At 36.2% G+C, this 20,024-nt stretch overlaps 1 protein-coding gene across 1 annotated transcript in view; it reads left to right on the top strand.

The window, feature by feature from the left end:
• LOC113228311 (microtubule-associated protein futsch-like) overlaps window positions 1–20,024 on the top strand; it is a 272,380-nt gene that overhangs the window by 237,866 nt on the left and 14,490 nt on the right. The window contains exon 4 of the mRNA XM_026461571.1: window positions 1,565–1,793. Coding sequence (XP_026317356.1) covers window positions 1,565–1,793 — 229 coding nt within the window. The remainder of the gene's footprint in view (window positions 1–1,564; window positions 1,794–20,024) is intronic.

Raw genomic sequence — 20,024 nt, 5'->3', positions numbered from 1 at the left:
TTATCATGTCTTTATGAATATATATCTGTAATTCAGTATAACTCGGCCCTTTTGAGGTGAGTGTCTACTTAATATCTAAATATCCATCAAGTTAGGGAGTGTGTGCAATAATGTACGTGTTTTCTATATATACCTTTTATTATTACAGCCTTCTTTGTTACCTTATCTTCTCTTTAACTGATTTTAAATAAATTTGTGGAACTGAGTTTTCTGTTTTACTGCCATGAACCTAGTCACGGCTTGTTAGGTTTACAACCCTTTCATGGTTGACCCATTATGAGTCAGTATCAAATTCACAAGACCACTTGTCCGAAGAACACGTACATTTTAAACCATTGCATTTAGAAATTCCATCAGTTTGCCTGAAGTATATATCAAAATGTATGGACCTAATTTAAGAAACATTATTCACACCAGAACATCGGCGTACCACTGACGCCTTAAGCGTGGTGGAGCTATCAGAAACTGTAGAAAAATGGCCAGCCAAGTCGGTTTTCCACAGAATACATTTCGGGCAATGTGTGCAGGAACTTTAAAATTTAGTTTACCCATCATCTTTCCTCTTTTGGTCTACTAGACATTAAGGACCATTCCAACCTCATGTCATTGTGTGTCACGAACACTTCAAGTCAAACACAAGAAGTCAAAACCGCTAGGTTAGTTTTCTTCAGCTACTTTCACAATTTAATGACATACAGCATTTTGTTTCGGGGCAATGCCGCCGATGTCAATAGAATCTTTGCCCCAGACTATCTTTAAGAAATAAGTTTAAAGAACAAACATTCTCACACTAGCGTACCATTACATTTATGAAAATGTAATTTATGTCAACAAGAATAGTATTTTTTTTATGAAAAAAGTAACAGATATAATATTAACATGAGGAATAATAATCTGCTGTGACTATTATTGCCACGAACTTTTGAGATGGGTTCTTTAGTACTCTGTACTGACAGTGTACTAAAAAACCCATCTCAAAAGTTCGTGGATTTACATCTATTTGCCAAATTTCATTGAAATCGGTTACCGGAAACTGCGCGAAACCGGATTCAGCCAGATTCAGGTGGAATATTTTCTTCAAATTTAAATGGGACCAGTAGTGATGTACACTCTTTCTAACAAACAAAGAATCATCAAAATCGGTTCGCAAATGGAGTTATCGCGTAACATAAATACAACAAAAAAACTACATTTTAATTGAGAAGCTCCACCTTTTTTTTAAAGTCCGTTAAAAATAAACTAACTATTATTGATAGTCGTCTTCACAAAGTCACAAATTCATATAAGAGGCAATGTATACTCTTCTTTAATAACATTACTTTGGATATTCAGAATTTGCCATGAAATAAGATAATTCGATTTTGACTTTGACATTGACTTAACAACCACCTATGTTTCCTGTACTATGTCTTCATGACTAGAGTAAATAGGCATTAACTATACAAACGCATCGACCACGCCGTCTTTTAACTTTACATTGGTCTTTTTTCATTTGAACAGTTACAACGACATTATCAATGTCATTTAATAGCACAAACAATAACCATTTCTTTTCTTGTTGCAGGATGGTACATTTTCCCTATCTGACTTTACGGACGCGTACCAAGAGAATGAGGTCCAACGCGTCATTCGGGCTTACGAGAACTCCATTTCCATCGACATCCACTGCTCGACCAGCGGCGGTGGCGAGTGGGCCAAGTTGCCCGACATGCCCTTTGTCAAGCAGTGCAAGATTAGGGTCAACCCTACTGATATTTTGGACTCCGGCTCGCAGACCATCAAGGACTTTATCTGTAAGTAACATTTTGGATGTTAATTTGATACCCAAAACATTTGTGGAATGTTCAAATAAGGCCCGTAGGTATAGCTCCAGGTTTGCTTTGGATAAGAAGAACATTATTGAGTTACAATCACATTCACAGCGTCATACCAGGGAAACCCTGTGTTGTGGGTGTGACGGACTCGCGTATAGACCACCACAAATTATACCCAAACTCACGAGGGAAATAAATGTAGGCCATACGAATCTCTAAGGCCAAAAAACCTCTGCGTGACATACAAGCATGGTAACCGTTCGGCCATGGAGCAAACGCATCCGAACTTGCATCTATGAGTTTTCCGGAATTTATGTGCGAAACTTAATTTGAAATTTACCATGAGCTTTTCAGTGATGGAAAACGACGTAATGAAACCTGCACGTCGAAAGAGGTACACAACTCTTGGTAAAAGTGTAAAGGACTAAACTCTTCCCAGAGAAGATACTCGTTCCCGGCATTAGGATGTATAAATGAGGTGATGTTGATTGGATAATTTCCCTTGACGTCGATATCGAAAAAGATAACTAAGGGCAAGTAACTTAACCTAATCAGAGTTAATATTATTTACCAATTCGCACTCCTCATGGAAGAATGGCTTAAATGGTGTTACGTCAAAAATGTTTATTGGTCCATCAGATACAGAAAAATATAACCCACACCCTCTCCAATTCTAGTAACTCTATCTACAATATTAGTCGATAGAGTTACAAGAATTCGAGAGAATGTGGGTTATATTTTTCTGTATCAAATGGAGCAATAAACATTTTCGACGTAGTTCCACTTAGACATTCTTCTTTGAGGTGTCTGAAATTACTTTTGCAGAATCTTGTGCTTAAAAAGTATAAATGCATATATATGCTGATATGATCGATGTCTCAAAATAATTATCATCAATAACAAAATCAAATGTATTTGAAATTGACAAATTCAAAACCGTCAGATTGTTACCAAACTCAATAACGATCGACGTACAAACTAATTTTCGGGTACGATTCAATAATTCAGCCCGACGAATCCAGGTCACTGGGTGACGAAGTTGGTATAGATATTATATTTACATATTATATATACAGATTGGATAGCCTCTTTATAGGTATAATTTGTGCTGTATACACTGTAATCATTGTACAGCATAAATGAGCTTTTATATTTATGTTATTTTATTTGTTTATTAATTTTAAATCAGGCAATTACGTGTGGCGCTATTAGGTGTACGACACCCTTTGGCCAAGATTTCATGAAGGTCCACAGATATTCAGCCGGCATTCTCACCACTAACGAATTAAAATTTATGTTGTGGCGGGACTCCAACCGCTCGACCCTCAGGCTTTTAGTCTAATGAACTCCAATATCTCCTCAAACTTCATGGCGTATGTAGTGGCGACACGTATGGGCCGCATACAGCAGAAAATTCGTTGCTTTCGGTGCTGTGCCACATATGTTACGGCTTCCTCTTGTAAATTATAGAGCTATAGAATCCTTGTAAGTATTTCTATCAAGTAATGCGCTTAATTCTCTAAGAAAAATAGATAATAGCTGCGTTTATATAAACGCAGCCAACCCCTAAAGGGTCATGGAGTCAGTAAATGCCACATTGGGGATTATACGACGTAATAGATAAATCGACTGCTAACAATGCTATCGTTAGTAATTGAATTGTTATGGTATTGTTTTGTCTTGTTTACAGCACTCTTTGCGGTTATACTATCGACAGTAAATTAAGTGCTAAATACTCTGTCGGTTGAGAAAAATTTACTTTGCTAATTAAAATTCTAAGTTCGTTAGAAAATATGAGAAGTCTCAAGAACTACCGTTAGAAAAAAAACAATATTTGATGCATGATATCACCATAGCTTAATAAGAGCAAGTAGAACAACTACAACATGTGTGGCGCGGCCTGCACTTCAGAGCGTAGGGTCGTTACATTGTTATTTTAGTTGTACCTGTTCTTTTCCTCTTCTTTCTAGCCGTTCCCAACCTTATCGGTATAGGCCTCCTTCAGTTTCTGCCACTTCTCTCGGTTCTGTGCCACCTGTATCCAATTCAACCCCGCCATTTTCTTTATATCATTCTTCGACGTATCTGCGGTCTCTGTCTGGGGCGTTTTTCCCCCATGCATGTTATGCTTTCGAGGAACGTGACCCGCCCACCACTACTTCAGGTTCGTTACGCGTTTGGTGACAAATGCGACACTGGAATCCTGACGAGCCACTTATTTGTTTTGCGATCTTTGAATGTAATTCCCACCAGCGTCCTCTCTAATGCTCTCTGGGCTACCTGTAATTTCGTACAGTACCTACAAGTTGTAAACATAATTTGAAAAAATTAAGGTGTTCATCACGATATTCTCGTACTATGAAACCTTTGTTAAATTCAGTAATTACTTACGTATTGATTGTGTCATACCAGCATCGGAGATTGCCATCTTGATTATGGAGTATGATCATGAAATAAAAATGAAATGCTCAATAATTTTGAATTCAAAGCACTCTTGTTCAAATTTCCAAAAACACAATAAAAATCATGTCTACTATTTACTATTAACTCGCGAATATTTGTATTTTCATTCAAACCAATGTTTCGGGTACTTTACAGGTCCCATGGTCATGAATGACGTCTACTATTTGATGTCATTGTTTTAAAAACCCAGCTCCCCTTCAATTCTATAATGCTGAGTGGAACAACCCACGCTATGCAATGCGAGTGCACCGCGGGATCCTGCGAATTGATGCGTCCATACATGGCGCGCGGTAGGCGTGCACACATACAAGCCGCGCCGCTTCGTTACCGTGTCGAGTGGCTTGCAACCGGGTTTTCAAGGCGTCGCTATCTCTGAGGTACCGGGTTCCATCCCCGGCCGGGTCAATGTAATACCGTCGTCGTTGTTTCCGATTTCTATAACACAAGTGCTATAGTTACTTACTTTGGGAAGAGAGCAACTTATGTGATGTGGTCTAATATACTACCGTATTTCCTAGAACTAATAATATATACGGTACTCGAAAACAGATTATATTATTCCCAAATTACTGAATGAATTGCCTGTGTGCATTCAAAATTCATATTTGGAAGAGAAATTTAAATTTAAAAAAATCATGTTATGGCGAACCGCTGTGTTTACAATTTGTTGTTTTTGAGCTCCTGTTTCATGTATTTAGTCTTTGTATGCATTAAGTTAAATACTTAAGTGAAAAAATAATATCACCCTCATAACACCAACTTTGAGTTACTTGTATTACAGAACAAAAATTCTCAATATGGATTATCAAATCCACCACAATCTTCTGATAGTTGCACCAATTTAAGGCCTGCGACTTAACAAGGAAATTTACATACGTAAATGGTTTAATTCCCTTAAAATTGTAAGTATTTATAAGTTGCTACTTGTCGATAGGCTTCTGGTTCAAAATCATACATTTCTGGAAGACAATTCACCAACTTGGCAACAATCTAGCAACTCTTCGAATAATATGATTCAGGAATGCAAATCAGCCTTTACAAACGACCAACATTTGAGGTACTCTGATGAAAATTTGTGACTCCTGCAACTAGGGGCGTAATGGCGACGTATAAAGCATGAAATACAGAGAACAGGTGCGGGTCGGGCGCACACGCTCTCGTTGTGATCTTGTCCATAGAAACACACGGAATTAGACCCGCCGCTGTCCCTACCCGAGCCGCACCCGATGTCTATATGTTTCACGCTGGAGAATATTAATAAACCAAGTTTGTGATTTGACTGTGTTTGGAATTCGTGAACTTGCGATTCTTGGTACATAAATTCGACTACCTAATGGCTTAACAATTTACGCTGTGCACGCTGGTTACGAAGGTCCCGGGTTCGATTCCCGGTAGCACCAACTTGGGAAATTAACTTTACTAAATTGGTTCCCGACTGGGTGTTCTTGAAAGTGTTCCAGAGTGAATTCCGTTGCTCTGGAGCTCATAGTAATAATAACAACGTACACACTCATAGCCTCGTCTAAGAAAACTCTGTATAGCAGGTGACACGAGAGAAATAAATGTAGGTAATACAAATATTTCTTTCGGTCCGGGAATCGAACCTCTGCGTGACAGTCCAGCATGGTAACGGTTTCCCCCCGAGGCAGTTGGTCTAGGGCATACCCTGGTTTGACACCAAGCAATTAGTAGGGTTGTCTGGCAAATACATAATTTTTTATTATGTATTATAATATTATAGCGCCCTATCTCAAATACACCATCTCATATTAAAGTGTTTTTTCTCCAAATTATACTACGACTACACACTACTCTCCCCAGTACAATATATACTTACATTCCTCCAATGCAACACAGTAGACGTGTGAACGTCATTCTCCGGAGTGTTATCTGAAAAACTTCTGTCAGCCAAAAGTTCTTTTATTTTTTGGGACGATTCTTATACAACAAAAGTAATAATATTTTACCGACTCATCAAAAAAATAAATATGAGTGTAAGAATATGATAACTAAATGGCTCCCAAAACTGACATATGAAAAATTACAATCAGAACAGGGTACTATTAAAAAAACCGCCCTCAAAAGTTATTCATCCCCTAGTTTGCCACCCTTACAGGAGGAATATTTTCTTCAATTTTAAACGGGACCATTTCTGGGGTACTTCTTTCCAACAAAAAAGAATCATCAAAATCGGTTCACAAAAAAAAAATATCAGCCCAATGAAGTGTTTTCACATCAAATAAGTACATACACTCTTTTTCCCACACACACACATGCAAATGCGCGCGCGCAACATACACACATTTTCAGTGTCATAATATTTTTATTGTATAATTTAGATTAAATTAATGTTACTTACTTGCTGTCTTCATAAATCACTATTTTTCTTATTATACTATTGCTTTGCTGTATATCATTTTTGCATAATGAATATAAAATAACGATATTATTGTATTGTAATAAAAAGGACAAATCGTTCCTAGAGATAGCATTTATCGGTGCAAATAATATTTCTTGAACTATACTGCTTACAGCCCCTGCAGTCCCCGATTCTATCCGAGTAAGCGTTTTATTGTACGTGCTAACGATGCCACTTGTGCCCCGTAACTATTGTAGGGTAACCATGGTACGTTATGTTTTGTGGACAAATCGTCAATCCTTGTAGACTACCTAGGGCGGACACCAGCTTCTCACAAAGGCATTTGAATATTTTCGCTTGTAATGCACTGTTTATCAATCTACCTTTCTGTGAGTAAATAGTTACAATTATTAAAGAAAAAAAAAACAGTTTCGATCCTCTAAAGATGCTTTACAAGAAAAACCACACTTTACATTTCTTGAGATTTTAAATAATATCGGCGTCAAAAAGTAAATGTATATACTCTCCTGTCAGTCTACCTTTTTTTTTTTTTTGACATTCCTCTTAGGATAAGTAAAGAATACGCATATTACCAATACGTATGGATTGCAGCCTTAATAAGGTTAGGGATATGTGTCAATAAAATGAGAAAAAGATAAATCATTCTTTATGATTATTACTTTAATTGGAAGCCAGTGATAATTAATAACCAACTTAAGATTTTAATCCTAAATATTCCAAAATGGCTGTCACCCTATTTTGACTTCATCACAAGCTAGTTTGTCGCGATGCAAATCGGTCGTAGCAAACTATGAAGTTCTATTTGCTACGCTGCTACGATGGTACGTAGTATTTCAGCTTTTGTGCTACGTGAAGCGAAACTGAATTGGAATAAGGAATAATGAACTCTCGGTTCATATTAAACAGGATAGAGGAGATATTGGATTTATGGTTACAAAGGCATCTTAATAAACATTAAGATATACTCAACATTGTAAAGAAATGACTCTTTTGAGCTTTTTCTTACTTAAAAATAATTAGGTAACTAGTCAATTTAATAGGAAATGAAACTATTTTTCCGGATTTAAATCGCGTATATTTGTTTTTTCAAACAAACCGACGTAAAACAAATATACGCGATTTAAATCCGGAAAAATAGTTTCATTTCCTATGTGTAACAATCGCGAAAACCTAAGAACTCGATAGTCAATTTAACTTTATTTTTGTAAGAATAGACCTTTGTCCTTGTTCCGAAGGACAATTATTCAAACTTTTACCTTTGGAAAGTTTTAAAATTATTACCAGAATAATAGCAATTATAAAAAGACTTGAAATACCAAAAATAACTTTTCGTACCTTGTTATCGCAACTCGTTTGTAATACATGTCAAATTAACGGAATATCAGCGTGAACTGAAGTTAATTTAGCGCCTGGCGTTTCTGAATAGCAAATGTGCGCGGCAAATTGTAGTCAACAAAAGTTAGGCGTTCCAAACGAGTGTCGGGATCTGAATTCACGCTGGAAGTTACCAAAAAGTTACTTCTTTAAAGGTAGATATATTGTTAGGTACAATATTTTTAGCCACAGCAAATATTGGCCACATGAAAAATAGACAAAAGAAAAAGCCCTAGTCCAGTTAAATTAAACCTCAGAGGATGCGCGTGAACCAGATAACTCTTTGCTTTTCTGGGTAACAATTTTTATTTCTGCGGCCAAGCAGTAATGTCAGCATTACTGTGTTCGGGTTTTGAAGGGTAAGGGTGTTGGTGAAATTACAGGCACATGGGACATGTCAACTTACGTCTCAGGGTGACGGGCGCAGTGGCAATGCCCCTCAGATCTTTGTGATTTAAAGCTCTGAGGACACTGCAATTGTTATGGACAGGCGTGTAACAAATCCCAGATTCCATTAGTTAGAAACAATTTTTATCTACAGCAAGGTCGAGTTACAATTACTTTGGAGTTAATTATGGGAACTAATCAAATGTGTTTGTATCCAACAACGTGAAAACTTATCCAATCGTAGAACTGAAACTTCTGAGAAACTATTAACTACTCCCGGCTTAGAATGACTAAAGTTTATACCTAAACCACAGTAAATACAGTCAAATAATACATAACGACTATTTGGTAACGTATCTAATTTCGATATTATAGCGTCAGCGTTTCCGGGAAGCCGGTATTAATAATACATTAGTATTGTTATATCTTGGTTGAGTAGACAATAATGGATGAGTATTAGCAGTTAGAAGGATTTTTTTTGATTATTTTTTATTAAAAAGTAAGTGCGCATTTGACTTCCATCTCTTCTGATGGAAAACAACGTTGAGGTCGACAATGGAGCATGCGCACCTAAATAATGCCTATTCACTTTGAAAAGGCCCAAGTTAAACAGTCTGCAGGCAGGGAATTCCACTCCATAACCATTCGCCGTATAAATGAGGAAGCGAAGCGCTTCGTGTCCTCCTGAATCCTTGGGTGGAACCCCAGCCTACGTCTTTTCCCCCGATGATAGAAAGGGGAAGGTGGAATTATTTCCCTCGCACACTCTCCGTAATATATCCTCTAGAATATTGATTTTCATAAATTACAACAATAGTTAAGAGAACAGAGACGCCTGTTACCGATTGCCTTAAGCTTCTCGACATATACTTTATATCAACATTCAACTATGGTAGTATTTAGTAGCAACAGAGGTCCTTGTGAAATAGTTCCTCCAGGGAAGTACTGCCACTTTACCCACTTTGCCCCCAAGCAGTAATATGAGCATTATTGCGTTCCGGTTTTCGAAGGGTCAGGGTGCTAATGAAATTACAGGCACATGGGACTTGTGAACTTAAGTCCCATTGTGACGAACGCCACTGGGCAGTGCCCCTCCGATTTTTGCAATTTGAAACTTAAGTGGTACTGCAGGCGTGTCGCTTACGCATATTACTTTAATTGTGACTATTTTCGCTCCTTGAAGACAAAACGCTGCTTGAAGCTGCTTTACAGTCTTGAACACAGGAAGAAGATTTTGTTTGTTTTCTACTAATTGTACTTTGAAGAATGTGTATCAGGGTGTAGCGGAATACCAGGCACACTTCACGGTACCATTCATACCTGCTTGATACCAAATATAATCAACGATTATTCAGTATACCCTTACAAAAAATAATGTAGGTATCACAAAATAATCCTCTGTACAAGATGTGTGGGTATTATAACGAAATATTATGTACTGGTAGTGTCCTTGCCTTGAAGAGTCACTTCGTGCATATTGTAAGGTGAATAGCGTATTCTTATTGTTTTTTTTTCTACTTTGATAATTTATTTATTTAATTATTATTATTGCTAACATGTACATGTGTTTGGGGTAAACTGGTCTTAAAAATTTCGAAATGGCAGTTCACGAACGCCGTTGGGGCCTTGCAATTACTACATTTTATTTTATTTACTTGAGAGAGATTGCATGCAAATAATGATTACAATATAACAACAACAAACGAATTACATTAAATTATGTATGATTTAAAAAGAGCTAGAAACAATTCAATGTCAACTAAGCACAAGTAAATATAAAAAACCTTTGCTTACACAGCCTAGGTCGGAAAATAGAATGTATGTACGTACGAGTATTGTTGGTAACTTTTCAGTACCGAAATATTAAATTTTAACTATCATATGAAAGGCTTAGGTTTAGATTTTTAACTTTGATTTAAGTATATCTGCTTTTGAATGGTAAGCACAGGTATAACTGGACACAGATAATACTGTATTAGTTTTTAACCGACTACAAAAAAGGAGGAGGTTTTCAACTCGACTGTATTCTTTTTTGTACGTGTGTTACGCGGTTACTCCGTTGAACTGATTTTAATAATTCTTTTTTCGTTGGAAAGAGAGTACCTCGGTATTGGTCTCATTTAAACTTTGAGAAAATATTCCACCTCTAAAGGTTGCAAATTAGGGAATGAACCCAGTTTCGCGCACTTTCCGGTAACCGATGTCAATAAAACTTAGCAAATATAATTAAATTTCACGAATTTATAAAGTCGGTTTTTTTTATAAAATAATTATGTTATTAAGTGTTTTTTTTCTAAATTGTTTGTGTCTATCAATAAAATAAATAAGGACCAAATGCTTCTCGACACGTTTCTTCGCGAAATAAAACTTTTGCGCTTTAATATTATTTTATAGCTGAAGTTGCTTGATATCACGAATATGATCGCCAGCTGCATTTTGAATTTATGGTCGAATCGTTTTATTACACTCGGTATTTGTAAACATATCCAACTTTAGTTTGTATTCAGGTATTGTCTCATACGAACACAATCTTTGAGACAGAGACTATAGACCGCCACTTTACACGATCCTGACATATCCTTTTTGCTCCACTTACATTCATCAATCATGTCGTAAATCATAACCATCATGACTTTACTGTACGATCACGCAAAAAAGTTAAATGTTCATGCACACCAAGGAGGTAGTCAAAAGTGAACGTAAACTAGTAACAAATAAAACCAGATTAGTAAAAACGTTAAAACAGGGCGTAAACATGAAAATTAATATGTACAATGAACTACCAGTTAGTGTATCTGACTTGGAAATGGCTACATTCGAGCAAATATTAAAACTTTACTTTGAAAATCACGCTTTTTATAAAATCAACGAATTTGGATTCAAATCTAAGTGAATATTGATTTTCTTAAAAAAATCACGATGTTAAGACTTTACTAGTATGTGTACCTCTATAATTTAAGTCTGTATTTTGTGTAATTAACCGACTTCAAAAAAGGAGGAGGTTCTCAATTCGACTGTATATTCTTTTTTTTTTCCTTTTTTTCTTTTTTTATTGTATGTATGTTACGCGATAACTCCGGTATTTGTGAACCGATTTTCATGATTCTTTTTTTGTTGGAAAGGGGGTATTTCCATAGTGGTCCCATTTAATTTTGAAGAAAATCATCCACCTCGAAGGGTGGCTGTTCACGCATGAAGATTCATTTTTATAAATAGCGCCTAACTTTAATTTAGGAGCAATTACTTTAATGGTTGATTTTGCTATTTCTCCGATTCAAGGCGTTTTTCTCTCAATATACTTTGAGTAGTGAGAATCGATTTTTATTATCTCCCACTGGAGTCAAACTAAGTCAAGTCAAACTAAGGGATATTTCAATATAACTTAGCAAATAGACGTAATTCCACGTACTTTTGAGGTCGGTTTTTTTAGTACTCTGTACTGAGATTATTTGACTTATCTATAGGCAATGTACTGTGTTGTCTTGGTGAATAAATCATTTGACTTTGACATTGACTTTGACTTTGAGATCCGGAACGAGAACCTAACGCTCTAACCACTATTTGCGAACTACGTTTTTCATTATTCTGCCGCAAAACGTGCCGCCAAAAGATATACGACTAGATAAAAAAAGATATACGATTCTTTGCAATTGCGTGCGCGACCCATTTTGATACTCGGTTTATTTGGGTAAGACTTTTTTTATTTGTTTTTTATTAATTAATTTACACTATTGCTAATTGCAGTTATTCTAAAATATTTATTTACCTGAACATATTAATAGGTTCAACGGATCCTAATGATTTCTAAAGTTGACCTTTGTAGCTTAAAATAATATAAATATAAAATAAAAAAGACATTCAAAGTTTACTTATCCCCTTTAGCCTTGTTCGTTATCGCGATCTCCTCAATGATAACCTAAACGCATATGGAAGTTGTCGTCAAAACGAATCATATTTAGTAGCAGTAGAGCTCTTTGTGAAAGATTACGTCCAGGGTAGTACCGTCAGCATTACTGTGTTCCGGTTTTAAAGGGTAAGGGTGCTGGTGAAATTACAGGCACGTGAGACTTGGCAACTTATGTGCCCTTCAAGATCTTTGTGATGTAAAGCTCTGAGTGATACTGCAACTGTTATGGACAGGCGTCTTGCCATTAGGCGCACGACTTGTTCGTCCCGTCACCAGATATTATAAAAAAAAACTATGAGCCCAAAACCTTTCAACTATCTGCCATCATCAGATCCGCTCAAGGTGGCCATAATTTCTTTCGTTCTCGTTATCTGCAACAAGAACATCGTGTTGAATCTAATCTAAAATTAGATTCAGATATTGTATTAAAAGTTATCAACGAAAAGTAAATTTATATGTTATCAAAGATAGCGGAGTTATTAAATTCAATTCACAGAATCCAAGTAAATAATAAAGATTAATTAGCTACTCTTGAAATGAAGTTAAGTATAGAAATAATTCAAAAAGAATTTCGGAGCGAAAATAAATTCACGGAAAAATTCTGAGTAGACAAAGACTTTTTTCTAATTAAAGAGATAAGACTGTCGTACTAAAGTACATGTATTAAGTATACACAAAAAAATACGACAAATTATGAATCTACTCCTTTTTTGAAGTCGGGGATTTCAAACGCCAACCTTTCCATTCAGTAGCAACCGATCTCCCTTTGGACTACCATTATAAAAGCTCTCCTATTCTCCGATATTTCTCTTGAAATAAATGAAATTATTTCTCAAGTCCAAAGATGTATTTTGGTACGTAACATAGTGCTGGCCACAGAACAATAAATACGGTAGAATTGCTTAGAGTGCGGTGCACGTGCGCCAACAGTACGAGGAGTTACACGTACTTGAGCTCAATACGCCATTTTCGCTTTTTATATGCTAAATCTCGACAAACATGAAAAAATGCCTTATTTTGCATGCCTTAGTTTGGAGCACAAAAATTATGGTCGCACCCATAATATTATGCATATTATGGATGGTTGTGTTTAAACTGCCTCTGTGGCCGAACGGTTACCATGCCGGACTGCCACGCAGAGGTCCCAGGTTCGATTCCCGGGCCGGGCGAAATATTTGTATGACCTACTTTATTTCTCTCGTGAGTTTGGGTGTAATTTGTGTTTGTCTATGTGTGTGTCCATGGCACCCGCGACACAGGGTTTCCCTAGTGCGGGGCTATGTTGAGTGTGTGTGTGAGTGTGTGCGTTATGCCATCGTTAAGCCTTATTTAATTTTAATACGTTTTCCATTTTTTGTTTTGTTGGTAAACGAATGTAAATCTCACACCGCTGCAATGTGGCTGACTTTTCGTCCTCTTATTGTCTTTCAACTATTGCCGCTAGATGGCAGCACAATGAATTAAATTTAAATACATAATTAAAACGAAATTTCAACGATACGTATGCCAACTGGGTAAAGTTTAAATTATGATTATGATGGTTAGTATTATGATTATGAGAATATTAGCTTATGTTTCAAGGTGACAGGCGCAGTGGCAGTGTCCCTACGATCCTTGAGATTCACTGCAACTGCTATGGACAAGCGTGTCTCTTAACACCAGGCGCACGACTTGTCCGTCCTGTCACTTGGTATCACGATAAGTTCTTTTAAATACAAACTAAAAACAGAAAACAAGGTACAAAATGCGTGTAACTACGCCACAGAATGTATCTCGAGAAGTTTAACCCAAGAGTTTACCAACGTCGTTATTAGTTGGCAACTTTTAGTAAATAAGTTTTACCGTAGTTGGCAACTGCAATTGCTTCTACATCACCCATTATCTCTATTGGATCGTACACGCAAACTCTGACAGGCAACTTTTGGAAGTTCCTTAGTAATAAACATAGTGTTTGTAGATGGCGTGACGTTAAGCTACTGTAAATAAGTAATGCATTACAGAAATAGTGAAGAAAAAGTACACTACCAAAGGTAAACATGAAAATATTTTGATAGCTGAATAAAAAAAAACAATGGAACAGAACCGCTGTCGCCAAAAGTGTTAATATTTTTTTTATATTTAAATTGGTATTGACAGAACAAACAAATCGTGCGCCTGCTGTTAAGCGACACGCCTGTCACTAACAGTTGCAGTGCCACTCAGAGCTTTAAACCGCAAAGACCCTAGGGGCACTACCACCGCGCCCGTCACCCTGAGATATAAGTAGGCAAGTCTCATGTGCCTGTAATTTAACCAGCACCCTTACCCTTTCAAACTGGAACACAGTAATGCTGACATTACTGCTTGGCGGCAGAAATAGGTAAGGTGGCAGTACTTCCCTGGACGAATTCTTTCTTGATTATTTAATATAAGAGTAATGTGCTAAACTTACACAGATCTTTAACTAGAAATTTCCATGTACTATGAGCACCAGAGCAAAGGAATTTACTCTGGTTTACTACAGAACATCTAGACCAGAGGCAATTTAGAAAAGTCATTTTCCCAAGTAGGTCCTACCGGTAATTAGAACCCGACACTTCCTCGTCTAGTGTTTTGTTCTGAATGTTTTGGATAGCAATCCAGAGTTAATTTTGTTGCTGTGGTAATCACAGTAAAGGGAATTTCCTTTTCGAAACCAGATAATTGATGTGACTGTCCGGAACATTGTCTGTGAAATTACAGACAAATGGGACTTATCAACTTAAGTCTCAAGGTAACGTGTGGCAGTGACAGTGCCCCTCAGATTTTTGCGATTTAAAACTCTAAATGGCACTGCATCTGCTACAGACAGGAAAGGAAAAATAATTGTACATGATAATACAAGCAAAAGTATTACAGAGAAATAAGAAAAGCAATTTTTAAAGTCTCTGTGTGTGTGATACCAAGTGTATAGTGTGTTGTGTGTACATGTACTTGAATGAGTCCTACGAAAAAAATGTTAATTTCAGTTACGTCCTCGAACAAGCAAGCAAAATACTCATTTCACTAAAGTATTTTGTGTATGAACAGGCGGGCGTGTCGCTTAACACTTCGTCCCGTCACTCGTGGTATCATAAAAACATGGTGCATCGCGACCAGGAGACCAAACAACTGAAAGGGTTGAACAGGTTCACGGCAATGAAATGGGAAACTTCCGGTCCACAAAATTTATTAAAGAAGTAAAGTTTAAAGAAAGGGCTGTAACAATATAAAGGTAAATGTAAAAAAACAGGTGTAACAGTATAAAACAGTCCCTACACTTTATTATTAAGCCTAAATGGGCTGAGAAACTGAATTACAGAAATAGATACATAAAGGCTGTAGACTTATAAATTGTTACACATGATTAGCTTATTAACAGCTCCGACTGTTGTGGCGGTCGAGCTGGGAGTGACCATGGTACGAAAACAAAATGAGAAAGTGAAGGAAGATGGAACAATTCAAATTTAAAATTTAAATACATGTAAAATAAAAAAATGATAAGATATAAGCGGAGAGAGGCGGAGGTCACACCGTCTCACAACTACACCAATGATCTGGTCTCGTACTAGAAAATTCCCTGTTGTTGTGACTCGTTCGTTCCGTCAGTTAGTGTCATAAAAAAATGGATGAAAAAAAATGATAGTTTTATGTAGGCACTACACTTGGCCACGAAACTGTTTCAGGTAATTTAAAAAATAAATAAACCCAGTATGTTGCTTATCAGATTCACAGCGGGACACTAGAGGCTTTTACGGGCTTTATAGCGATGTTGTGACAATATTAATTAACTGTACTGACGAGTAAACATTTCAACATAATTTAAACAATGTTTATTACTGGTTATAAATTAGTGTTATTAGTACAGACCTACCAAAATTTATCTAACGGTTTAGGTATTTACTAATAGATAACGGTTTTACAAAAAATATTTTAATTCTTTTATATGAAATCCTGAAAATAGACTAAAATAAAGAATAAAATATTTAACTTTAATTACCTTTTCTACTTACCTATCCAAACACAAATTCAGAGCACTTTACCGGTAACACCTAATCTCGTTACAAAACTCTATCTAATTTGTAGAAATTTTAATATTAATATTAGTTTTCATATGACCATGTACTCTTTTTCGTAGCCTTTCTAAATAATACATTTTTTACTTTGATTTATTACACCAAAACATAATCACAATCATTATTTTCGCTTACAGTTACACTTATATGTATATTCAAATCCGCATATGCACTTACATATTGAATAGGTTACTATAGATGCACTATTCACACTTTATTACATTTATTATTTTAAAAAATACTTTATTTTTGCTGTTGTATTCAATCTGTTTTATATCTATTTATCTATTTCTGCCGGCAAGCAATGTGAGCATTACTTTCCAGTTTTGAAGGGTAAATATGGACTTGTCAACTTATGTCTCCGGGTGACGGGCGCAGTGGCAGTGTCCCTAAGACCTTTGCGATTTAAAGCTCTGAGTGGCACTGCAACTGTTATGGATAGACGTGTCGCTTACCACCAGGCGCACGACTTGTTCGTCCCTTCACTTGGTAGTATAAAATAAAATAAAAAATGTCGACCTGTAACTTGAGAAATTATTTACCACCTAATTTGTTATGTTGCTACATTTTCAACTTCCGCGTTTATAAAAAGGTTAGCAAAGCAAATGGCACCTACGAGTCTCAATTAATAGGGAACAACTGCAATATTTTATATGTATAAAGGGCATGGAGGCTCGTGTTTATTTAACCGCTCACGCGATGCGCTCCTCCTACCGCAAAATGGTGGCTATTTGGTTTCGCAAATTAGAAAAGCATTCAGTTTAAATACAAGTTTTTATAAATAAAAATTATTATTCTGCATTGCTAAATAAATACCCTCCGTACTACCAACAAAAACATCTCAAATAAAATGCAGTAATACACCGCAAATCCTGCACTTAAAAAGCTCTAATGAAATTTTTGGTGTACTGGGATAAATATGATAATATTCCGTTTGAGTGGTTCTAACGTTTACCATGAAATTACTCCATAAAGTACAGTTTATAAACATTTATATTCAGGGTAAACTTAAAAAACTCTACGTATGGTATGTTTTCAATAAATAAACACCGAAATCACCAGCCCAAACAGTAACACACACGATTGTCGTGACGTATTTTTGAAGTTGTTTATTTTTTTTAAATGACAGACCCAGGCATTAAAAACTTTATGGTTTGCTAGAGTAGTTACCGAAATAGCAATTAATATTAATTCTTTTACCTGTTATAACTTCGATATCCGATAAATCGGTATAAAATCATCACCGGCACCTCTGGGTGTGGTATGCGTCCACGGCGCATGTATCGCGTGAGCGGGTATGAGTCTATAATACCTCAAATGGCTTTTGTTGATTCCTTAAAACAGTGAAAGGTTGAATCTATTACTTTGGAAAAATATATGGTAAAATTGAGAATGTACTAAGATTACTATATAAATTTTCACGATAGAAAACATCACAAACTCCCCACAAAATTTTACGAGAAAACCGCTATATTCAATAGTAGTTTATATATACCAATGATTTTTTATACCAACTGAAATAAATAGAACACGTATACCGCACGACATAGATTATTCAAATAGCTATAATGTCGTTTGTGAAAAAATAAATTCTGGAATGAATCCAGTGTCCCTGTCCCTCGACCTAAGCAAAATGGACTGTATTAGCGCGGGAAAAAATTAAATTCGAGCTGGGATAGCATCCACTCAGGATTAAGGTGAAGAGACAAATATTCAATTGTAAAATTCTGCGCGTGCAAAGCTCTGCAAAATCATAATTTCACAATCCGCAGGATTGCAAAATGTTTACAACCTTACGGATTGTAAAAAAAAGAAAAATAAAAAAACTGCTTTTCGGTAATGAATTGATATTCCGTCTACTTCGTAATATTACTTGGCTGCACATCACCGATTACAGATTGCTTACGCATCATTTGAGGGTTGAAATAATTTCCGCTTATCAATGAACATCACTCAGCGCTCAAATTACGGCCTAAAATCATTATTAAATCTTAATCAATCTAGTACACAGTCTTTTCACTTGAGATAGTTTTTTTTTTTAATTTTATTCAAGGGAAACAAGCAACCATGAAACAGGTAAGTGATACAATATATCGATTAGAACAATTAGACTTGGAGTTCCATAAACGTAAACGAGAATTTAGCAAGCAACAAAATAATACAGTAAAGGACCGTTTACACGGGTCCAATCGATGAGCTATTCCATTAAGCCAAGCCATTATTGGCGTCGTGTAAATAGAGACAATCCGTTATGGAGTGTCTCCTGACCAGTGATAAAGACAGTCCACTAAATCAGAACGGTATCTTATTTCTCGGGGCTACAGGCCCGAAAAAACTTTCCTCCCACCACACGTCCATTGAACTGGCTCATGTAATGGTCTTGTGTGAACGTGTATTTTGAGCCACTCTACTTGTTTGCCTTGCAGTAAAAAAACTTATTGTAATACTGGCTGTAGTGTAGATAGAAGTTACGAATTTCGCACTTTTCACTAGACTGGCGCAATGGCTCGTCAATTGGCTCCGTTTAAATGGGTCATTATCTACATTCCGAACATCCCAGTCCGTTGTTACACGCAAATAAAATTAAAAAATCACTTCTCGTACTTTCTTCTCAAAACTAATGTAAGGATAATCCTTCATGCAATTCGTCTTTGGAACGCGCTCCCGCTCCATGTAAGACAAGCTCAGACCAAATTGTCTTTCAAGCGCATGTTGCGCAAGTATCTGTTTGACAATTGTCAAAATTAAGACACTGTTTAATGTTGCTTTGGGTACATATATTATTTATTATTATAATATATATATGTAAGTTTATTATGTATGTATAATAAGTATGTTATTTATTTATACCATACAAATTATCGATTAGTTTTCTAATATTTCTATTTCTTCTTGTTTAAGTGTAGCACCAACCTATTGTGTTTTTTTTTTCTCTTTGGCCCAATGGTTGACTGGTAGAGAATGCCTTATGGCATTAAGTCCGCCATTTGTACTTCAGTGTATTGTACAATAAAGTTTAGATAAATAAATAAATAACCTAATAGCGCCTTAAGAAACCCTTTTTAGTTTTTTTGTTCTAAATTTCTTCTAAATTTGCAACCTTAGAATGCAAGGAGGTGTAAGCCAGATCTCTTAAATAATTTTAAACAATTCTGGTGTTATTATTTTGGTATTATCCAAGATGCCCCGATTTATTAAAATAGGCATGAATATTATCCACGGTGATCTGTGGCAGTTTATGTCGCAGACCTACGATGACGTAAAACTTTACGTCGTTTAATTCTTCCGCTACATCTCAAGCATCAAAACTGTATCACCTGGAAAACCTAATAGCCTGATAACAGGTTATTTCCTATCCGAAGGCGGCTTCGGTGACCTGAGAGCGAAGTTTCTGCCTCACTAAACTTTCAATTACTTGTATTTTTCGTACAGAACCTTAGCCTGGAAGACTTGTGTTTCAGAATGGCTGTTAACGTGATTTCCTATAGAATTGTATTAAATTCTAAATTCTAAAAATATTTTGGAAGCTAAGGTGATCGCATTTTTTTATGATACCAAGTAAAGGGACGAACAAGTCGTGCGCCTGGTGATAAGCGACACGACTGTCCATAGCAGTTGCACTGTTG

This window comes from Hyposmocoma kahamanoa, unplaced genomic scaffold (genome assembly GCF_003589595.1).
Source record: "Hyposmocoma kahamanoa isolate Upper Pololo Valley unplaced genomic scaffold, ASM358959v1 226, whole genome shotgun sequence".
NCBI classification, from domain to species: domain Eukaryota; kingdom Metazoa; phylum Arthropoda; class Insecta; order Lepidoptera; family Cosmopterigidae; genus Hyposmocoma; species Hyposmocoma kahamanoa.
This window is presented reverse-complemented; position numbering and strand designations above follow the sequence as displayed.